This window comes from Pseudochaenichthys georgianus, chromosome 2, assembly GCF_902827115.2.
Source record: "Pseudochaenichthys georgianus chromosome 2, fPseGeo1.2, whole genome shotgun sequence".
NCBI lineage: Eukaryota > Metazoa > Chordata > Actinopteri > Perciformes > Channichthyidae > Pseudochaenichthys > Pseudochaenichthys georgianus.
This window is the reverse complement of record NC_047504.1, coordinates 4518521-4543063: the sequence shown is the minus strand read 5'-3', so window position 1 is coordinate 4543063 and position 24543 is coordinate 4518521. Positions and strand designations below refer to the sequence as shown.

General features: G+C 41.2%; 1 protein-coding gene across 1 annotated transcript in view; it reads right to left on the bottom strand.

Annotated features, from left to right (window-relative positions):
• Positions 1-2562: 2562 nt before the first annotated feature.
• LOC117457002 (cholecystokinin receptor-like) overlaps positions 2563-24543 on the bottom strand; it is a 48717-nt gene continuing 26736 nt past the window's right edge. The window contains exons 3-5 of the mRNA XM_034096876.2: positions 13176-13437; positions 6493-6626; positions 2563-5198 (exon numbers count right to left, since the gene is read on the bottom strand). Coding sequence (XP_033952767.1) covers positions 4639-5198; positions 6493-6626; positions 13176-13437 — 956 coding nt within the window. The 3' untranslated portion in view covers positions 2563-4638. The remainder of the gene's footprint in view (positions 5199-6492; positions 6627-13175; positions 13438-24543) is intronic.

Here is a 24543-nt window from a genome sequence, read left to right as displayed (position 1 = left end):
CCAGTAACCATAATAACTATATCAGACTGGATATACAGTGAAAGCAAAACATCACAAACACAATAACCTCACATTTAGAACCTTGCACAGACATGACAGTATTTCCTGTTTCAACTAACAGACATTTACACATATTATAGTATTACAATGTAGCACGAGCAGGCACCAGATGTGGTCAAATGTAAAAAGAATTCAGCAGAGACTGCTTTAGTAAACATTTAGAGCATGTCGAAGCACACACACAGACGTCTTTCACCATCAGGGAAGGATGTCCAACACCATAGATACGATTTCCTCACCTCTTGCTCAGTTTGTTTACCGTTTCTTCTCTCAAAAGGCTGAGACTTACATGTTAACACTTTTCCTCAAAAGGTGTTAGAAACAACTCAAATCTTCCCGTAAAGAAAATCGACAAAAGAAAGCTAACAAAGACACAATTTCCCTTTTTTTCAACAAGGAGGTACCCTGTAAGGCTGAGTAAGACGTGAACGTGGAAACAATTAGCTATGTTTCTCAGGTGCAAAACCTGAAGACCAAAAACAAAATGTCTCATTCTGTGCCTGAGATAAAACTACACAAATCACTCGCCGCAATTATGAATTATTCCACAAGAAGAACAAAAATACAAATCCAGCAGAGGCACATTTTACGGGCATCCGTTCCTCGGGAAGCCATTTTAAATAATTGAGAAACAATTTCTTCTAATCTACTTATGAGAGATTTATCTACCGGCGGGAACATCTCCCAGCAAACGCTTTTCAGGAATGAAGAAAAGCAGCTTTGTTTGTGGCATTTTTAAGTTTTGCAAGCTTAAAACGACTGTAATTCGTCAGTGAATACATAAAAACCCTCCATAGTACGAGCAAAATGATAATGAGCATCTTAAAGAACCGGCCCCATGAATCACCACAGACATGAGGAGGATCCTATAATCGGAAAAGTGACATTTATGAAATATGACGCTACAGTTGATATGTTGTGCTGTCCCTTCTTTAGTGTCCCCTCGAGACGGTCACAAATTGTTCCACATGGTTTGTTTGGCGTAAAGTGTTTTACTCTTTTTTTCCCCTTGTGCCGCCTGGAGCACCTAATGGGATTCTTGTTGAGGGAGGTGGAGATAAGAGAGGAAGCGGCTGCGCACTGAAGAGACTTGCAATTATTTGCCCTGGACTTCTGCTTTCAGACGTAGTTAATTACTAAGTTATTATCCTATCCGATAATAATCCAAATCAGAGGCAATAATGGAATATAATACATTATATATTTATATATGTATATTTATATAGTTACAACCGGCCCTTTGAGTGCAACCATAATGTTAATGTGGCCCGCGATGAAATTGAGTTTGATACCCCTGTTGTAGGGTTTCAAAAGAAAACCAATCACTCTTAAATACTCTGATTGCAATTGTGATATGATCTGAAACATCATTGAACAAAAATATTTAAAAATGTAAGGATCTGGAATACTTCATTTAGATATTTTCACATATTACTGCGATTTGGATATTGCACTTGTCCATATTTTGCTACAGTATATCAATAATCTGATATATTAAGCTGCCCTAGTAAAGCAACCGTTAGCTTAGTAAGTAGAAGCAGGGGGATACAGCTAGTAAAATGTTATTTAATCATTTCTAAAAACACGGAATTGTGTTTTTTTTAATACCGCTTTGTGTTGGCAGGGTGGTTCATTTAAAATGTTTTACGGTCTGATAAACTTTCCCTTACTCCAACTTGTGTTTTTACAAACAAGATATCACGTGTCAATTATTAAGCTAAGGAATGCAAGGCGTACTTTCTTAAACTTTGGACCGAGGCGAGCATCGTGGAGATTTGCTGCTTTTTAATAATTCATGACCTGCTGGCCGGCCGAGGTGAATATAAAAACAGAAAATAATATTCAACAAAAACAGTTCATTTTAGAGAGCAAATCTCTGCCTCTCGGGGAGCTTTTACCAACACTTTAGGTGAGCAAGGTTACCTGAAAGTGGATGCACTGCTCATCCATAATGCACCAAGATGTACTTAGTGAAGGTATGAATCTACAGGCAAAGCAATTACAAAATAGCTTTGGATAAAAAGCTTATAGTTATTATTTGTACTCAACTGTAAGATCCTTAACCAGGTGTTACTCCAATTTGTAACACGAAGAAAACCTGTAAAAAAATAAATATTTGATGAAAGGTAAAAGTACACTAGTGAAAGAAAATCCTGACTAAATTCACGAGGCTGGCTCACAAAGATATGGAAATTGCCTCCTGCCTTAATTTCAAAAGCGCACATGGAGTGCAGGCCGCCAGATGAGGTGTTTACAGTCAGCCTTCATGTAGGATTTTTAAGTGCCAATTGCCCTCCTGCCCCCTCTGCCACCGCCTGTAAACTGCTCTCGGACAGCGCTGGGCGCCTGCTAATCTAAGCTGTCACCCACACGCCATTCCCATTGATGTATTCATACGCCTCTGCATTGACGGGGATACACAGGAGGGAGGTGGGTGTGTGGGTGGGGGGCTGCAGGGACGTGAATGCTCGGTGATGGAGGACAAAAAGAAGAGGGGCACACTTAAAAGTGATGAAACAACAGCCCATTACATTTATTATATTTTTGAGTTGTGGCGGTAACATTCAGAGTCTTCTTTATGTATACAATGTGAAAGTGTTCACTGCAACAGCATCATGGCCATATTTTGGCCGAATTCACTGAATTCAAATTAGGTAATGAGTCATTTGTAGTTTCATCGAGAACAACATGTCCTGTTTTTAAAATAATATCAACTGCTTGCTTATGGACCTAGAAATCATGATACAAAACAACACTATCTTAATATTGCAGACAGCGGTAAGCTTAATTAGCTAATCCTACTTTCCATGTTATTTGAATGCTTGATTCAGCAAACCAGATCTTTATGCTAAGCTAAGCTAACCAGCTGCTGGCTGTTACTTCATAGTTAGCACACTCAGCAAGTAAGCGAATGGGCTCAAATGGTTTGTCTCGTAAAAAGACTGTCTATCATTTGCCTTTACTGCTTTCACTTTTATTGTAATCGCTGTATTTCTATTATTATACAGGGGGCGTGTGGCGCAGTGGGTTGAGCGTTGGTGTTCGGATCAGGGAGTCACAGGTTCAAACCCCACTGCAGTCATCATGTCGTTGTGTCCCTGAGACACTTCACCCCAAATTGCTCCTGTGGGGATTGTCCTCAGTGTTGAGTATGTGAGTCACTTTGGATAAAAGCGTCTAACAAGTGACATTTTTGACAAACAACTCTTTTCAACTGTACAGTAGCTCAGGTTGAGTTCCTTGTCTCGAATGAAAGATGCTATTTATGTTGTTGTTGTTAACGATTTGAAAGGCTCAGATGTGCAGCGTCAGAGGGGCTAGTATCATCAGTTTTCTGAAGACATAGCCATGAGTTTTGCAGGAGAGGAGAGGGTCCCTGAGAAACACCTCGTTAGTCTACGCCTGGAAACGGGCTCTTTGTACTTAGGTAATGTTCAGAGTAATTGGCAGCACTGCAGCGGAACGCAGCGCTGGTTCTTAAAAGACACCGCAGAGATAATTGAACAGAAAAGGTGAGTCTGACTTAAGCACTTCTCCGTGCCATGTGCAGCAGCGGCAGACTGGAGCAACGGGCAAGTGCAATCAACCTTTCATAGATTGACTATGCGTAACAACTCAAATCCTGAAGGTAATGTCTTCATCAGTATTCAACAGACATGTGTAGCAGTCGAACAGGAGACTTTACTTTGACGTTCCATGCTGCAGGGTGGTGCAACGCAAGACATTTGCCAGATTCAAAACATTCTCATTTGTGCTGTACCAAGAAAAAGGCTACAGCCCTTAGATGTTTATCGTGAACCTTCCTTTTCAAAGTGAACCGAGAAGCGGCGCTGCACATGTTGGCGTAAGCAGAAAATATGCTGTACACACAAGAAGTGATGAAACATAACTCAATAAAAGCAAAACACTAAGTCAGAGCTAAGCAGGAAGTGTGTCCTGAATAAATTGCAGCCACTGTTCCCTTTTGAAATGTTTGGTATAATAGACTGATTACTAAGAACCCAACGATTTTCAGAGTGGCCTTTCGTGGAATAATTCTGATAACTGCGAGAGATGCCCTGAATGACTAAAGATCGAACACATTAAACACAAAATGAAATGAAATCCATACTGATTCTTTACTGAGGTAATGAGTCCTCCTTGTTCAACAGTATGTCTCCATCAATAATATACCTTTGGCACAGTAAGAACATAAAGACAGTATTTACAAGTACACAGGATTCCCATTTTTCAACGTCGCTAAAATGTCCGTCAGCCAGTAAACAAACTGCCATGACAAACCAAGCCACACAAAGAGCACAGGCACTTGATGTTCTCTTCGGGATGCAACAAAGCGGATGCTGCTGATTAAACAGAAGACAAATAATGTCACTAAACCGATTGGCCTCACATTCTGCAACCATGCACGCAGAACTTGAAGGAGACCGTTGCGAAAAAGCTTCATAAACCAGGGCAGGGACATTACTGAGAGAATGACTCATATCATATTAAGATGAAGGTTGGAGAAAACAGATGGTGCACACAGTAACCCCTGCCTCCTGACACGGACTGATGCAAACACCCAGCTTTGCTTGAGGCTCAGCAGGTGGCGGTGGTGCAGACGGTGGTGTAGCTACATTTGGACATGGAGGTAGCCATGGACGTGCCCATGGAGGTGGCGTTGATGCCGTCGTCTCCTCCCTCTTTCTTCTTGCACCACCAGCGGCAGAGCCGGTTGCGGCAGCAGCAGGCGAAGGTGGACAACAGGGCCTTGCGGAATCGCATGTTCATGAAGCAGTAAATGACGGGGTTGACGCAGGCGGAGGAGTAGGACAGCAGTTGGATGAAGGAGATGGGCGCCCCTGAGAGGGCTTTGAAGGCTGACTTCAGGTCGAATGCCTTCCAGGTGTTGGCCGAGTACAGCGGCATCCAGCAGATGAAGAAGAGCGCCACGATCACCATCAGCATGCGGATGACTCGCTTCTTGGCCTGCAGCTTGGCCTCCGAGGTGTTTTTCCGGGCGCGCTCAGATTTGGCCTGGGCGGCGGAGAGAGTGGGGAGCTCCACAGCGGAGGTGGGTTTTTTAGACACCTGGATGTAGCAACCGTCGTCGTCATCGTTGGATACTGCAACCGTCTTTCCTACACCGTTCTTCTGGGCTGTGGAGGATCAAAAAGTTTACATTTGAAGAGCTTTGGGTGGATTTCAACATAGGGTTACCAAGAATTAAAGGGATAGTTCAGTGTTCAGTGTTTTAAGTGACATTTGGAGAGTCCGTCTTTGGACCTCCGTTCACTTCCAGTTTGGAGAAACCGACAGGTGGAGCAACACAATGGTTAGCCATGTGCTGCTGTGGAGGAATAGATTTTAGCCACCTGAAATAAAGGGCCAGCTAATAAATCCAGATCAATGTAAGAATACACTGTATTCACCATATTTGCACTGCTTCACCTTTCTGTCAGACCTGTCCTAAAGGTGAGGAACTTTCTGTTTACAGTCCTCTCTTCAAAGCCATCATACTGGATTGACAAAAACACTAATTTGTTGTTATTGTGTGCCTCTAGTTAATCCAAACTAACCCTTTAAAATGCAAATTCAAACTATAACACAAACAAACTAACTCATCAAGGCAGCGGTGTTCTTTTCAGTGGAGGCTGGTGGATTAAAAAGAAAGCATAAATAAAAGCTTTAGTCTCTTGTGCCAAAGGGCTGTGACTGCAAGGTTAAGCGGTGTAAATATTCTAAACATAGCATGGTGAAGGAAATAGATTAACTATGGATTAGTACCTCATTCGACCCCACTTCAAAACATCCAAACTTTCCCTTTAACACATCAAATAATGATCGTTATAAATGAGAGGATTAATTACAACAAGAACAAAACACTGCCTAAATACCAAAGATAAAAGTTCCCCATTTGCTGGACAACAAAGAAATACAACACCATGTTAAGCCGTAGATAGCAGCTGCTACCGAAGGCTATTTAAGATCGTCTCAACCATGGAAACAGTTACGACAGCAGTTATAATTCACCTTAAGGCACCCTATTTCAGCTATAATGAAGATATGTGTCCTTAATTAATGGAAATACTAGCTGTAAGGCTGCAGAAAATGTCAAACACATAAAAATGACAACTGAGAAGAAGTCTATTTGTGTACATGACAGGTGCGGTACCTGTAAGTATGTCTCTGCTTGAGGCAAAACAATAAACGTCCTTTCACAGTCATGCTGCATTATTTGCTCGCCTGAGAATGGTGCAGACGTGTATTTAATGGAGTTCTATCATTACTGGCAGCTGCCATGTTTAACCAGACCCTGCTTTCGAATGTCATTCACATCTGTATATCACCGATCTATGAAAGTGTAAAAGACGTTTTCATCCTCAGTGTAAATTAAATCAATGCAAGCTAAAAGCCGGTTGCAGTTTGGATTGGATTTGCGATGAATCTCACCGGCGGGGGTGCTCTCTCTGTTCTGGCCCCCCTCAAAGTGAATGCCTCGGAAGAGCTCTCTGGAGATCAGACCGTAGGCTACAATCATCACAACTCCCGGGATGAAGAACAGAGTGAACAGCAGCAGCACATACCTGAAAGACAGCCAGAGTGGAAAAGAGAAACATAACTCAGAGGTGTGATGGTGTGCAATCAACCCCTGAAACCAAACAAACACTTTCTTTCCTCATATGCCTTTGGCTATGTTGGGGCTGCTGGGGGTCTTGCAGATGGTTGACCCCTCCCCACAGCCCCATTTACCCCCGTGGTGTCTGGCAAAAGGTACTGCAGTATCCCAGGCCAGTTCTGCCCCTTTACCAGCGGGTTATCAAACTCTTCAGCGTCCTGTGGTTTAACCTTCCTACTCTATATTTGATTTTTCCTTTTACTGCATATTTTTGCCCTGCTTTAAATCCATTCTTGATTTTTTTTTTTTTAATGTCCGTACATTTATATTGTATGGATCGAGAAAAAAGGGTGAAATGCTGCCCTAATTTATTTTGCACATGTGACCAGGCACATTGTGTACGCGCACACAAACATTAAGTTTCGTTCATGCCCTCCAAACACGAGACTACATCAGGTCTTCATAGTTTGCAACGTGATGCGGGCCAGTTGGACCAGTTAGCGACTGCAGGTGTTAACGTTCAAAACACTACGTTCTCTAAGAAAGTGTTAGCCATCCTGTTTGACTGACAGAAAGCTTTCAACACAACCTTCCCTTAACATATTGGCAGTTTACACAGGAACAGTGCATATTGACACATATAGAAAGTAGGGTTGCCAGAAACTGACTTATTATTCGGCAGCCCTGGCGAATAATAATCGATTATTCGACCGTTTTGGTTGAAACTAAGCCAGAAAAAAAAAAAAACATAAAAAAAAAATATATATAAATAAAATCGATTTTTAAAAATAATATTCGATTATGGAGACTGTAACGAATATTCGAATAATTGAATAATCGCTGGCATCCCTAATAGAAAGACTGTCCTCAGACGTCACACATGACTATACATAACAGGAGATATCACCAGAAGATGTTTCTGTAATGACATTGTTAAGTATGACATATTTGGACAATTGAGAGATGTTCATGCTGCTCCAGGCTGTGTACTCGGCTGTTTTCCGATCATAAATGTTCAATTGTTTTCTGCCACAGAAAGAAAATAATGATCATGGTGCTCTCGAGGGCCTGGATTGATGGCACCTCAAAGCAAAAGAAGTGAAGTGAGTTAAGTGCATGGAAACTGAAGCAAATATTGACTGAGGAGAGTTTTTCAAGAGTGTCCACAATTCAAAGGGCTCAGAGCCTTTGTCAGTAATTGACTGCAGAAACCACTCTGCAAATATTCTGTATGCGACATCTAACACTTTAAATATGCTGTTAAGGGCAATGCATGACTTATTAAACATATACAAGTACATACTCTATTAGGGCCAGAAGATAATTGGCCAGATATTTGTTCATTTTTTATTCATTTGGATATTCAGATTTGAGATTTTTTAGGTTGTGATTTAACATTTCTTGTAGGAAAAGGTGTCAAACTGTTGTGCCTTAAATGAGACACAAATACATGTTCTGCATCTGAGCCGAGAACAGCTAAATGTGTGTCCTATACGCATCAAACGGATGAAACCTTTAAGTGAAAGTGAACTGAAGGGAGCATCACCATTATGTATCAGGGAAAAACTATAAAGAGTAACCCATGAATGAATACGCTAAAGAACCTGTACAGGTGTCACTTTGATCGGAATAAATCTTTACCAGACACATCTCCACTTTGATCCGTCATAATCTCAAACGCACGGATGTCTCTGATATTTTAATGTCTTCCTGGACAACCCTCTGAACTCTCAGCCCCTCTCTTTCACTCCGCATTCAGTCAAAGCCTCTCATCAGATAGCTGTTTGATACTGTGGAAAATGTGTTTGACAAAAGCTGTCAGGAAGTAAACATGTAGGAGTAAAACCAGAAGGGTATGGTGGATATCTGAGCTTGTTTTGTCTCAGAGGGAAGCCCAGATGGACGGCATGAATATTCAAATCTGTGGACTGTTTCCAAATCACCTGAAATCTGCATGATTATCAACAGGGAAGGTGTGTTGGGTTTAGATTCATAATCAAAGGAAATAATATGCATATGCCTGACACTACAAACACATCCTGTTGTGGGGAGATGAGGGGAGTGGATCATTGTATAACTTTGCAGAGTTTTGTGTAATTCTTAGCTGGAAAATATGCAATTTTAATTGTTTTGTATGTAACCTACATAATAGCAATTTTAACGTAGTTTTGTTTGGTACCAAGTTGCATTTGTTATTATACTTTGATTAGTTGGATTACCATGAGATTTTGTATGATGAGCCCGATTCTTCCCTTTACATTGACATCATTATACGTCCGTCCAATCTTTTGAATCCTTTACCCTGGATTTAGACTCTCAGGCTACAGACTGTCTTCCCCATTTCTTGGAGGTGTTTAGAGGGCTGTACAAAGCCTGAGAAAAAGTCTACAGCAATTACTTGTTTAAAAAGCCCTGCAACATTTTATGCATTTTTTGATGTAAAAAGATAATTTTGTTAATATTCTCCTAAAACATCAGACTCAATCAGTAAAGCACAGACCTCTTACTTCAAATATTTGTATTATTTATATATTTTTAAAATATATTTCATAAGCTTAATTGTGCACCCAATAGAGTGCCACAGTGACGCGTCCTAGAACCCGGAAGTAAGTTAGCATGTTACCACTTCCGGTTCCTTCGCCAAAAAGCAATGCAGTCTCTCTGTAGGGTTTAGGAAAATAGCTGGAAATAAGGTCTGTGGTTGAGACACATTGCAGAGACAAATCACGTTTTGTTTTACGACATTAAATACATCAGCAGTGACCCCACTCGTGATTTCTGAAGAGTTGACGTGTCTGAAAAACGATGGTTGTTACCAAGTGGCTGAATAGGACTACACAAGTTGTCGAGGCCGTTGTACGTCATTACACCGAACACGTAAACACTCCAGCTAAGTTTGTTTTCCGTGTGCTGCTTGAAAGCAAGTACCTGCCTCCTGGGGGGTATACTACGAAGCAGGATTTTCGTTTAGCAAGATAACTTCTGGGATTTCCGGTACTACGAAGCTGGTTAACCTTTTAGCGGGCTAGATCTCCATGGTGACTTATCCTGGAACCTAGTTTGTGCTCCGAAGCAGGATAGGTTCCAGGATAAGAGATCAACTCAGCGAAAGCACCGCCTGCTGACCAATCAGAGCTCAGTGTGCGGAGGAAATACAGTTTAAACTGCGGTTGCAGGAAAGACGCCCGGCCAAAATCAGCGACTGTGTGAACGTGAAAATGAATAGAACATCAGCTCCCATCTTCAGAGCAGTCTGACTATTATAACTATTATACTATTATGTTAAGAAAGCTTAATTAAATATCTGCCACAACATAAGTAACCGGATCAAAGTAACATTACGTAGCCTACAGTCAGCGGCACTGTGAGTGCAGACGTCGATGTGTCCCATTATCATCATATCACATCATAATATATCATACATGTCCTTATCTGAGTCAGCTGAGCCGTATCTGGCCGTGCAACACTCACAGTGTCACAGACTGGATGCAGAAGTATTATTTTAAGCAACACATTAAGTTGACGAAACACTCGAGACAAATGTAATTGAAGTCAGATCGTGTTTTAGACGGGCAGTGATATCATAAACCTGTTAATGTACGCATTCAAACACGTGTTCTGTTCCCAGCTGTATTCACCTTGCAGGTGCAGCTCTGTGGCTTTGATCCTGTATCAAGTGTTTAAGTCATGGATGTTTAAAGTTTAACTTCTTCATATGTCTAATATTATAGTTGACTTTTCATTCAGGAAGTATGACGCTGCGCTGTGAGTACGCTTCTCCATGTTTGTGATTGGTCGAATGCTCCAGATACCACCCCTTTTATGTGAACGCGCACCTAACTAGATAGGGCACGGCTGGCTTGAGCGAACGAGTTGATAGCCAGCGTTGTAGGACAGTTTAGCGAGAGTGGCTTTGTTTTGGATTAAGTCAACAGGATAACTCAAAACATATCCAGGATAGGTTGAACTAGATTCGTAGTATACCCCCCTGGAAACTGCTAAAACAAACGCTTCAACTTGTACCATTTTGAATCTGTATTTTTGAATATGGATCTTAAGTTGGCGTGACGTTGAAGCAGCGACCCTGCTGCAGTTCGTTTATAGCATAACGTTAGCATTTTGCTTCTGTCCGATTAGATTTATGATTAGGACGCGTCACTCTTACGGTTGAGTGAAGGAAGCAGGACGCAAATGCAGATAACTCAGATTAACCTTTATTTCAAGGATATTGAAAAATAACGTGGACAAAACAGAACACTCACCGGTGAACTCAGTCACAAACAAGACTAAATACAGGGAGGGGTAATCACAAGACGAGAAACAGCCGGGCAGGGGAGGAGAAACACAAGGGCCACAGGTGAACACAATCAGAAAACTAGACACACCAGGGAAACTAACGACAGGGGAAAACACAGAGAGAGGGACCAGACATTACACGAGGGAGACAGGGAGAACCGAACAGCAAAATAAACCCAAACCTAGGACACACAAAACTAAAAACGTGACATAACAAAATAACCGTGACAGTCACTGTGGCTCTCTATTGGAATCATATAGTGAGCCAGTTTTTTATTTTGTATGCAAAATGACATCTGGTCAAATGAATATGTTGTTATTACCTAGTGAGATTTGCCTCAATGAATACGATAATTCCTCCCTCCGGAGTACCTCTGCTGCTATGATCATTTTAATGTTAACTCCAGTGTGCGTGAAATCGTCAATGCACACCATGCATATGAATGATTACAACAATCGAAAATCATTAAATTGACAAAATTGGATCATTAAGCACTTCATGGCTCTTGAATAATGTGCTCATCTCAGACTATAAATTGATGCCCAAGTGAGTCGGTGCACGGCTTCATTAGGTAAAACAAGAGGTGTCATTTCCATAGAGCAAGAGGTAGATGGAAAAGGTGTTATGTCTCTTCAATCCAAGACTCAAGTAAAATACAGCCATGATGGGTAAAAATTGAACTGTAAATTAAAAATGGAAAGGTCTTGATGCTTAGCGACACATCTGGACTATTGACTTCTGAGCCCAGATGCTCTCCTCCTCCTCTTCACCGAGCAGACTCATTAACTGGACTCCCACAGTCTCATCTTTCCCCGAGAAGATTTACAGTTTGATAGCGAGTCAGAGAAAAGAGAGCGTTGGACCACAAAAGGCTGTCAAAGTAGAGAGATGTACAAGGCTCTGTCATGTTCGGCTTCTTTCTTCATTTTAATTGCGGAATCCTGAATGTTTTTTATGGACAGATCTAGGAACATCCCTGAGCAGTATTTCCCATGATGCTCTAAGAAATCTTGTCTTTGGCTGTGTATCCATCTACTTGGGGGGTTTGAGCCACAAAGCAGCATGCATCGGTCCTCAGAGGGCATGTAGAACGATGGATGGCTTTCCTAACGCCGAGCAATCCAGACTGTAGCAGCAATAAACGTTTATCTCCTGGCCTTTTGCCCAAGCTTAACTCTTCTGCCTTTTTTATTGTGCAGCGAGGAACAGGGAAATGATCATGTTAATTTAAAATGATGGCATATCACAGACACAGACATTATCTACAGTATCTTAGTCTAACGATATCTCTATTTTCCGTACCATTGACTCTGCTTTTTATGTGTTTGCCCATGCTAAATAATGGCTTTGTTTTTTACTGCCTGGTCACCTCCTAATTATTAATTCATCTCCCAGAAACCACCTTTACAGCTTTAGCCCAGGGGTCAAAGCATTACAGGACAAGACTTAAGAACTCTTTTATCCATCATTAGCTAGACTCTGCCCGCCCCCTGGCATATTTCTACTTGGATAGTTAGAGGGATAAATCCTAAAGGTCCAGTCACATCATGATTTTTTTTGAGGCAAAGTCTATTCATTGGAATAAATAATAAACAAATCCCATCTTTACAATGCTGACCTTTAAAAGTGTCAAGCTATAGTAGCTAACTGACAAGCTCTGCAAGAAGTTGCTACGTCACTTAGCTCTGACACAACACTTTCCTTTAACTGCAATACCATTTGAATTGACTAATGTATTAAGTTCCAAAATTCCCCAAAACGAATATATACCTAGCACCGATGCAAACTCACATGGTAATACAAACACGGTTTCAATTTACTGCCCTTCTGAAAGTCTGTGGAGGAAATTTTAACAGTTTTATCCAAATGACCAAATCAGCAAGCAATCTATGTTCCCACTGTGAGCAATCAGTGTAAATGTGGTGTGATTTCACAGCTCTAAAATATGAAGCAACTTTCTGCTTGACGATGCACATGATAATTACACAATTTCATTGCATTTAGATTGTTTTCACACATTTGGAGCCAGAGGCAAGCGGATTGTTTTCAATTCAGCAAGTGATTCAGTCTATTCATTTCTTACTGACTCTGCCCTGTTGAGATTATAGAGGCACTTCCACTAAATAAACAGATGTTTATAATTAAAATCAAATTTAAAAAAATTTGTCTAGCTGATTAATGTACCTATTCCTGCCAGAAAGTAGTCCCACCAGTACTTACCACGTCTGCTCAGAGGCCCCGCTTGGCCAAAACAGGCGACACATGTGGCCAACAGTACCATTGCTTTTCGGGAAAGTCTTGATGGCACTGAACACTGGGTAGGGCACCATGAGTATTAGCGACACCACCCACGTGGCAGCGATGACGCGGTAGGCGTGGGACCGGGTCTGCCACGAGCGAGACTTCAGCGGGTTACAGATGGCGCTGTATCTCTCGATGGCAATGGCCATAAGGCTAAAGGTGGAGATGCTAACTGAGATCCCTGCAGGAAAGAAAAGACAACAAGAAAAACGATTAGAGAATTGTTCTGGTAGTCTATTGAGGACTTCTAAATCGGCAGCCATGAGGCGTGGCCGTGTCTAAAGATAATTAAATCTGCCACGTTACACATTGTGCACATAGTGCATCCGAACATCTCAAGTCAACCTTGCAAAATATTAGCTGTGAAAACATTTGCACAGTAACACATATCAAAAGATACAGTAAAGCCTAATTGACGAAAGCTCAAATAGAGTAGCCACATTGACTTTCAAAGACAATGAACACACCCTTACCATATAAGAAATGTTTGTCAAATACCGCAAATAACACCGCCATGTCAATCAGGCTTAAACTATTCAACACAGTTCAAGGCATTTGGAATATTAAATCTATTTCCCACAATAGGGTTAGCACCTTTGTAATTATCCAAGGACACTGCTCCATAGGGTTCAGTGCAAGTTAAATTCCTTCAGAGACAAGGCCAATTTTTATTTGCATGTATGAATATGCATAGTCTGCAGAAGGGGAAAGCCAGCCTTTCGTCTGAGGGTGAGGCCGGCTGAGACAAATAGCATTTATAAACCCATACCTGCAGCAGCCCCCGGGAATACATCAGCACACTTATTCTCCGTCAGACCGGCACCATGAAAAGCAAACACATATGAATCCCCAGCCCTTGTTCTTTTACAATGGAAAGCAGATGTCCTTCACAAACCATACCTTTGCATTACCATTCAAGTAAGGAAGTCATAATGCATACTCCTATGTTCATGCTGCGACTCAATCTACAGCAGCCATATTAACTATTTGAGTGGTCTATGACTATACAGAACAATGCACTCCCTGGATCAGCCTTTGGCGGTGGTCTTTCCTGCAAACCAATCCTTTTCATTATGATAAGCCTTGTTATCAGAAGCTAAAAGAGTAAGGATATATTGTCAACTGCAAAATGTGTAACTACGAAAAGAAAGGGAAATGTGAGAATTTGATGTAGAGTCAGATATAGAACGGCTTCATCATATTCATGCTCCTACAGAACAAAGGAGCTGACTACTAGGGATACTCCAGAACAAAGAGAACGTCATCATCGCGAAAAGACGTCTGAATGCCTTTTATGCTCCGTGAGCAGACCCAAACTGAGACAGAGACTCTGCTGTGAATTATTAAAAGCATTTCAGCTCTTTGTGAGAAGGCACTTTTTTTGGATTGCTGCTCCACTTACATGAAACCTGACAGGATACTGCATCGAACCAAATTCACTGGCTTTAAACTTGGAGTTTTCAAATTGTGAATCCTAACATCCAGAGAGCGATGTGAGGCACTGATGATCTATGAGGTGAAGACGACTAAAGTTATATGATATAGCACGTTTACCAACATTGTTCAGTTGATTTCAGTTTGCCTCAGAAAAAGTACCGCCTGAATGCTTAACTAATTGAAATCTCAGCATGGTCATTTTAAATTGTAACATAACAATCTCCAAAGCTATGTCTATCTCTGATGTCGTGAATCACAGATAATGAGAATGCCAATGATTATCGATAAATCGACTCATAGAACAAACTCCTATTTTCTTTTAGTATTAAAGTAATTCAGTGATAATTGTCAGCACTGGTAACAACTAATGGTCAATTTAATGGCTTAACCCCTCTTAAGCCCCACGGACCCGGTTCCGGTGCCGAAATCGCGTCATTTGCAGGAAACAACGTCTAAGGAACCTTAATATTTAATAAAGTATGAATATGTTATATCCATATAACGGGAAAAACTAATTTAACTGATCTTTTTCATTTAAAAAAAACACACAATGCTAACAGTGAGCCTCTGAATTAGCCCCGAGCGAAAAATGCTAACCTATTACTGCACCGAAAATCACTCCTAGCTCCCTTATTACTTATCCTAGCTGCACATCCAACACATCGTTTATGATCGTAAAGACACAGAATCTAAAGGTGCTCACCTAAACACTGAAAGATACAAACTCGTGACGTTATCAACAAAAACGTACATCAAAACATGTGGCGCTAGCTAGCCTACAACGCTAACATGGCTTACCTTGGTTTTGTCAGGGCTGCCAACATTCGAGTTCAGCTTGGAGTGAGATTTTTTTTGGTGAACCGAAAAAAGAAACGTTCATGTGTACAGTGTTACAAATGTATTGAACATGTACAAACTAGGGTTTCCCATTAATGTACCGGGCGCTACAGTGGAATATGCACATACACAGTGTACTCTTACAATGAAGGCTCGATAATCAGCTCACAACATATCAAATGGCATATAGGTGTAAGCAGAGGTAAAGTGCTATTTTATAAGTGGGTTAAATGCATCAACCTGGTGCATCAATCTGGTGCACTTTGAGAGCCAAATGAATTTATGGTAAACAGATTTTCTTTTTCTTTATGGATATTTTACAAATCACTCACCTTTTAAACTGTATCCTTGTTTTACAGTCATATAGTATTTCATAACTGTTTTTCATTTATTCTCATAAATGGTGACCAAAACGTTTGAGACCCACTGAGATAACTAGACTAAAGTTAACTATCTAAACAGAGTCCCTTACATCACTGAGCTGTAGTTATCTCTCAGTCTGACAGGACAGAGCTCTCCTTTTCCTTGTTTTAGAAACAGCTTTTAATATCCGTTAAGCTAACCAGATGCTAACAACAACAATGCAAATAGTGAGTTTGGTAGAAATATACTGTATAATAGTAAAGTTATTTAAGATGATGCCATATTTATTGAAGATTTTACATTGTAAATATTCCCCAAAATTATTCAAAAGCATATTCTTCCAAACTCTCTGCTGTAGTATGACCACCAGGAGACTATTGATGTGTGTAGTGAGTTTGGTAGAAATAAGCTGTATAATAGGGATTGAATATTATTGTATTCTCTTTTTTCAGAGTTGCACGTTGCAGACGGTCCCTGAGCACTCGTTTCTTCTCTGGCTGCAGATAGAGACCAATGTAATGTGTCCAGCTCGGAAGACGGCGCGTATTGGCTTTTTTTGATCAAAATGTGACTGTAATTCGTTGTCAACCTTACCACGGTACTTAAGAGACGTCATTTGTGTCTGAATAACGTTTTGTTCATGAGTTATTGATCCGTGAAATCAGAATCTCCCAATATCGTTCCAACTTTACTGAACTAAGCCAGAAGACCGTCTCATTTCGTAGACCGCTCGGTTTGCTGTTCCTTCACTTTATTTTTGTATACATTTATTTTGGACGAAAACTTAGCGTGAGGAAAGGCAAGTGTGGCGTGAGCGCGTGAGATATGGGTTAATTGCGTGACTCACGCTCAATGCATGAGTGTTGGCAGCCCTGGTTTTGTCTGGTCAAAACTGGTCTTCAATGGCATTAAAACGATAACAACGATGCTGTAGTTAATCCGTAGGTTAATATCCAATGTGTCTGTGTCCCCTTTGAAATGTTCTGATAATCTATAAGCAATAAAACTGCAATTCCGTTTTAAAATATCAGAGCAGGCCATTCCTACGCTCTTTAGCAAGATTGAATGCGCAAAGATGGAACATGAGTGTGTGCGGGTCGATTTCCCTATTCGCTCTAACGGTCAGAAAGAGATGTCACATGTCAAAATCGAAGAAGGGGGGCCAGAGATAAGTAAAATCCACCCAAATTGCAGGTCACCCTTGAAAAAGAGATCTTTTGATCTCAAGGGGCTTCACCTGGTTAAATAAAGGCTACAAACAAACAAACAAATGGCCCCAGAAGAGGTTTTTTTGTGCTAAATCTGTCTAAAAAGGTCAAATATCACTTGTTTTGCATCGATCTTGATACAGGGTACTTATTATATGTTGTACTTTGGATTCCTAAAGCTTTTAGTCTACTAACCCATCATCCAAGGGTAGTTTTCACTCTCAGTACAACATATTTCTTGGACGGACACTATAATTTACAGTTTTTTTACCATGTTCAATCTGAATTTTCTTTAAAATAAAAAACATCTATATTGATTCTGACTTTTCTACATCCAACTCACAGGTTTATCATTACTATGAGAAAAAAGATTATTAATTTAACCCTTTTAGAAGGGAAGATATGGTCATTTGTTCTGGGAATGTCATTTTCGAGCCTGAAATCTGAAAAACAGGCTTGGGGATTACATTAACAGGCAGAATGGGTTGTTAAAATGCTCCATACTGGAACACATTTTTTCTATTTTGGTCAAAGAGCCTTCACTATCTACACAGCAGTAAAGCCTTCCGGAATTTTCCATGACACAATCCTGTCCGATACCAATCAACTAAAATAGCCAGCTCCAGCTCGGGCTGAGCAGAAGGAGGTGGGTGGCACAGTCAACAGATGCGGATCTCAACAGTGCACCGGCACTGTATGAGTCCTGCACAATAAGTCTCGCACACCCACACGTCTCTTTCAAGTGCTGAGCACAGGCACAGACACAGAGAAAGACCAAATCACACACTGGGGGTTTTCTTTTGTTGATGCTTGAAGACGGTCATGCCCAGCCGCAGCGCCGGCTTACACAGATTGTGAAAATGCCGAACGCAGAAAGGTACGAATGGTTTGTCTTTTCCTCAAAGGAACAATACAAATAATGAGTAGAAGATGAAAGACAAAAAGCATTATTTATACAGCACTTTTGTAAAGTGCTTTACAAAGCAAACAGACACACTGCAGGATTAAAAGACAGGGAATTATACAGAGAGCATTACAAACAATTGTAGGTAAATGTATTATTAAAGAAACACTTTTAAAGGCCTTGCTTAGAAGAAGTTGTAAAGGAATTGTTTAATGAATGTGAAAAAGCTTGTTCACTTCTTTCAGAGGTTTGGACAAGGAGATCACTAGTAGTTTATGTGTATCAGGTAAATATGAAGCTACAGCCACAAGATTATTTAGCTTAGCATAAAGACTGGTAACAGGCGAAACGGATAGTATATCTAAATGACTCTACTAAATGGCAACCACACCAAACATTAGCCACCTTTAGCTTAGTGGTGGTGACGCAAAGCCAAACAACCGTGATTGTCACAGTTTGCTTTCTCACTCACCTATTTTCTGCATTAACTTTCCTTAGTCACCTGGTAGTCACACCCTGTCTCTCTCTCACTCTGTTGCACCCATCAGCTCCATTAGTATTTAGGCCCACTTCACTTTCACCTCAGTGCCAGATCGTACTTTGCAGCATGCCACTCTTTCCCGCATTACCCTTCAGATTGCTCTCCCGGTTTCGACCCTGCCTGTCCCTGACCAGCCTGCCTCGCCTGCTCCCTGACCCGTGCTGTACCTGCGACTCCCGTCCTGCTTTCTCCTGGAACCCTCGCCTGTCCCCGACCAGCCCTTTGCCTACTATCTGCCGTTTTGTCTCCTACCAGCCTATTGCCATCAATAAAGCTGATTACCGACTATCCCTGGTTTCCCGTGTTCTGCACTTTGGTCCTCAGCTCGATTGTGACAGTGATGTAGTTTGTTTACAGCCTTACGTTAGCATTTTACTTATGGCAATTGCATTTATGCTTCAATAATATGTAAATATTATCCTGCAGAACAGAACATGGAAGTGCCAAATCCCAGGTCAGCCTACACAAATATATGTATCCCTGCAGAACTCTTAATGGAAAACCTATCAACGTCACTGAAACTAGCTAGTGTAAAACTTCGACCCTAGTTTTGTTGCATTCTGTTATTTTTAAAAGACAATTTTGAACAGGCATATCAAATAAGTCATTATTTTTTAGCAGAACACACATTAAAATGCAATATTTCAATGCAGGATACATGAAAAAGAGGCGATAGATTAGCCCAGAGAGCCCTATTAGACGTCGCATCCTGTGTGAAACAAAAAAGCCACGTCTGCAAATGAGCGATGTTTTCAATCCCTACTAGACTTATAAAGACTGATCGCTCGGAGTTTGTGCACTTTCATACTGAAAGGAAGTGTACTTCCAGGTGATCTATGGCACTGATACCGCAGTGATTTGAATTGATGACACAGTAAAATATACGCAGACAGCTCTAAGACGAGTGTGCATCTAGTCTGAGGTATTATGTTCCTGTCCAGGAGCATTATAGGACCTGCATTCATCAAACCTCTCAGCACCTCAGTCCTGGTTCATGACAATTTGTTTTATTACTGGAAGGGGAAGTCAACACTGATAAGAGATCAGCGGCAGTGATAAAGCAATTTGTTTGGCCTCTGAAGAAGAGTTATGGACATCTTTAACACATTTAAATGGACCGCAGCAACTGTAGAATGTATCAATGCTCTATAGGAGGCAGTCAGCTCTTCAATAACACTGCTGCTCATGTTGAACAGAAAGGACCCATTATACGCATGTCTCTATTGTTGTTGTTATTGTTGCAGAAAGTATGTTCTAGTTGAGTTTTCTGACAGCCGTGCCGATCAAAGCTTCACCCCCTTGGAACCTGGCAGTATTGAGAGGCTATTCTTAGAGGGGAGGATATTCTGCTGTGATTATGAAAAAGTTGGAGCCAAGTTAATTACCAGCCAACTAACCGACTAAATGCTCACATTTTGCCCCTGCGCTGTATCTTCTCTCCTCGGGAGGAAGCAGCTCTAATCCTTTTTCTTGTTCATTAAGCCGGGCGAACACTCCACACTTCTTGATAACAGGCTTTTGAGTGAAGCCTGGAGTCGAGGGTCTTTCGGCTCACCTCAACCCAGGGGGAAAGATTTACATTCCTCAGCTGAAACTGCGCCAGTTATTTCTCAGCTTACACCAAACTCTCCCAGGTTTCCATAAAAAGGCAGAAACAACTCTATAAGTGGAATTAATGTGCTATTGGTGCCAGGCGTGCTTGCAGACAGTACTGAAAAAGTTTGCTATAAGCCACGCAAATTAAAATACATTATTCATACTGCACCTCTGGGGGAGCTGACACACGAAGTAAGTTAGTGATTGCATCATACGATCAGCAAGAAAAACACAAACATGGATGTGTTCGAAGGCCGCACACATACACAACTGCACGCGGAATATTACAACATCGATCTGGTAACTGCCAGCGAAACAGTAAGCGGGCTATTATTCACATGATTATCGAGCGAGGGACAGATAGATGGATGCATAGATGGACAGTGGAAGGATGGATGGCGTATTATATGTCCAAAGGGGGTGTGCTAACGGATGAGTTTGCAAAGAATAGATGAGTTTGCCAAACAGGTTAAATGAGTGAGGACGGTCAAGATGATCCTGTGTATTGATTGGCTGATGGAAGGCCTTGCTCATGAGATTCTCAGATCACAGGGAGCTTTGATTGATATGGATTTTACATGCTAGGCTGATATTTGTAGAATTTAAATGAACAATTTTCACATCAAGAATTACGATGATTCTGGGTTCACTGCAAAGGCAGAATCAGACATGCTGTCCTTCAGGGGCTGAATTACTTATTGGTGAAGCCATCTAGAGCAGGGGTGTCCAAACTACTGCCCGCAGACCATTTTGAATCGGCCCTCAGCTAATTCAAAAAGTATAATGAAACATGGCCCACAAATTAAACTTCTGCTTGCCTTATATTGCACTTCTTAAATATATATGTTCAAATATATTACACAGTATTCATGTGTTAAATCGCCCAATTTTCAAATAAATTCAGTCAATTAAAGTTGGAAACATTTTCTAACAAATCTAAGCTGATAAGAAAAAAGCCCCAATAACTTATTTCCATAACAATCTTGAAATATACCCTTCCTATTTCCTCTTATGATAAGCAATCTGAGGCTTCTGTTTTAAAGGTCCCATGTCATGCTTCTCCAGTTAGTACCCGTCCCCTTGTGTGTTATGAAGGTTTTTATGCATGTAAACGGTCTGCAGAGTCAAAACCCTCAAAGTACACCCTGTAGCGAGTACAACTCTAACACAGAAAATACCTCCCCAAAACGCCTCGTTGGAGATACGTCACTGTCCATTGATTCTTCCGGGTAACTCATGATGTCATGCGTTACCTGGAACCAAATGGACCAATCCGTGGAGCCGTTACGTTACGTCCGCGGAGCCGTTACGTTAAGCCCCCGCTGATTGGTCCAAATTGACCAATCCACGGACTTCCTCACACACTCAATGCAAGCAGCTCTGCTGATCTCTCCTCCCTGGCTGCAGGCTGATAACAGACAGTTGGGATCGCGGCGAAATTCTCTCTGCAGACCCATTCTCACAGCGTTTATCAACCTTTTTCTTACTCAATATCAAGCCACACTTATTGTTTTTACTTCGGCTGTGACTTTGTGTGTGCTCAGGGTGAGTTTGGCTGTGTTTCGCTGTGTATCGCTAAACAAGGAAACCACACCTCCACGGAGCTCCCAACCAATCGGAGCACACTGTGCTCACAGGGAGGGTGGGGGCTGGAGCTATTGGAGCTACAACGAGCCGTTAAAGGCAGAGAGTGAAATTCAGTGAATACACGTAGTTTACAGAGATGCTGTTTGAGAAACCAATGTGAGTTTGGAAAATTGCACAATATAAATCTATTCTAGTAGACCTCAACAATGGAATTATGATCAGTGGAAATGGCCATGACATGGGACCTTTAAGGAATGAGCTTCTAACACAATAACTGAAACCCTCTGGAGAGCTGTGAAGCATTTTCAAGTATCAAGAATAATTTACCTACATCGGATTGAATTCTCCAACTTATAACTTAACTTATGAGGCAATATAACTGACCTCTAGTGAGTGGCCCAGCCCTTCTTATGTTTTTCTGTATGTTTGGACAGCCCTGGTCTAGAGACAAATGTGCTTGGACTACAATCACCTCTTTTTCATGCCTATGCCTGTGACAGCCATGGCCAGAGGCATTGTGTTTTCAGGGACCATGTGCTGCGGACTGCTTGGTGAACACCATATCTCAAGAACGCCTTGAGGGTGTTTCTTCAAGTTTGGCACAAATGTCATGGATGAACTGATTAGAATTTGTAGTTGGAAGTGTTTGCCCATAACGCAATAATTAATTAATTGTTGTTAATAATGTCCACAAGGTTTCGTGATGTTATTTTGGACTAGCATTGAACTGCAACTCGACTGACATTTTATTTTTGCCATTTTCCATATATTTCACAGGGTGAAGTCCAGTCCTGACATGCAACAACGATCCCATCCTAAGGCCAGCATTGTTGAAGGTAGGTCATGCCTGGTAACTAATCCCAAGGCCCACCAAACACTACTGTTTAAAGGTCATACATAACAAGATTCAGAACGTTGTAAGAGAATTGTTAGAGAATGAAAACTATGGGCAGAAAACACAAAGCAACACCAAGAGAGACTGTAGTATTTGTGGAAATTCCTGCTTATACCAGCTGAACTAAGCTCTTTTTTAAAGGCTGGCCTCCTTCTTCCTTCTTCCTTCTTCCAGCTGCTGACCGGCTCTTGATCTAACTGACAGTCGGAAAGCTCACTAGTACTAGTTTCCCCCCTTCAACTCTGAATAGACTCAAATGCAAATAGTACACAGAGCTTACTGTACAAGCTTTAAGAACCAGATAATTTGCAATTATTTTCTTTAAATTGCACCTATCATGCTATTTTTAGGCAATAGCATAGGTCTCAGATATATACAAATATATAAAAAACATGTCTGTGAAGTGTTTTGCTCAAAATACCAAACCGATCACCCATTCTAGCCATGCCTCATATCCCTCTATTTCACTTCCTGTTTCAAAAGTGCTGATTTGGGGTATAAAGCTTTTAAAAATAAATAGAAATTGATCAAAATAAAAAAGGAGGCGGCTGAGCTCATGCGGGACCCGGCAGCTACTGTCTAAACTAAATACTGCCGTGATGAAACGCCATATCATGGATTATCAAGGATTCTCTCTGAAACAGTCTGGAGCTCAAAGGCTTTCTCTCTTGCCGGTTATACCACAAGGTGAGATCCTTTTTATTTCCTGCTTCTTCACACACATGCTCTCCAGTAGGCCTACAGGTTAGGTGTAAGTGTTAGCCATGCTAATGTTAACACCGACCATATAGAGAACCGCAGTGACGCGTCCTAAAACCCGGAAGTAAGTTAGCATTTTTAGCACTTCCGGTTCCTTCGTCAAAAAAGCAATGCATTTTATCCATAAGGTTTTGGAAAATATCTCGAAATAAGGTCTGTGGTTGACACAAATTTAAGAGATAAATCACGTTTTGTTCTACGACATTAAATACATCAGCAGTGACCCCACTGGTGATTTTTGAAGAGTTTACGTGTCTGAAAAACAATGGTTGTTACCGAGTGGCTGAATAGGACTACAGAAATTGTCGAGGCCGTTGTACGTCATTACGCCGAACACGTAAACACTCCAGCTAAGTTTGTTTTCCCCCGTGTTCTGCTTGAGAGCAAGTACCTGTCTATCTCTAGTATCTGTAGTATCTCTAGTATCTGTATATCTATATATCTGACCATTAGAATCTGTATATTTTTTTAACACCGTAGTTTTACAAATTATAGAATAATTAATTACCAGTGTTTTCCAAGTTTACTCGGCAGTTTGTTTCGTTAGCTAACGTTAGCTAAAGCTAGCTAAAGCTAGCTAAAGCTAGCTAAAGCTAGCGCTACTAGTTAGCTACGCAATGGTTTGTTGCTTTGCTCCGGGTTGCAGCCACAGGTCTTCGCATGAAACGTGCTCGTTCTATTCTTTCACACACAGTGACGTCACGAGCTACCCACAATGCAACGCGCGCCATATATATATATATATATAAATACGCCATTTTCCTGGAGGTGCAAATATCCTGGAGGTGCAAATATAAACAGCTAGCTAACGTAGCCAGGCAGAGCGCACTAGATTTTTTTTCTGAATTAACGACCGAAGAAATCGCTGCATGTCTTCGGATGACATCTCTGGACTTGAGGGGTGTGCTCTAGGTTGTTACCAGCGTAAACTAGAGCTGTGTGGGTTGTCGGATTGCCCTTACAGACTGCCTGCAGACGTATGGAAAAACGACCCTCGAAAGTGGCCTTTGTCGATTTTGGCAGCATCTACATCTATCTTCTGGAAACACCAGGTGAATACCCCACTTGTCACAATAATATTATCATGCCAATGCATATATGTGGTATTTTAGAGTTGACTATATTGATTAAGGCAATAGACTATGATATTCTGCTTGCAC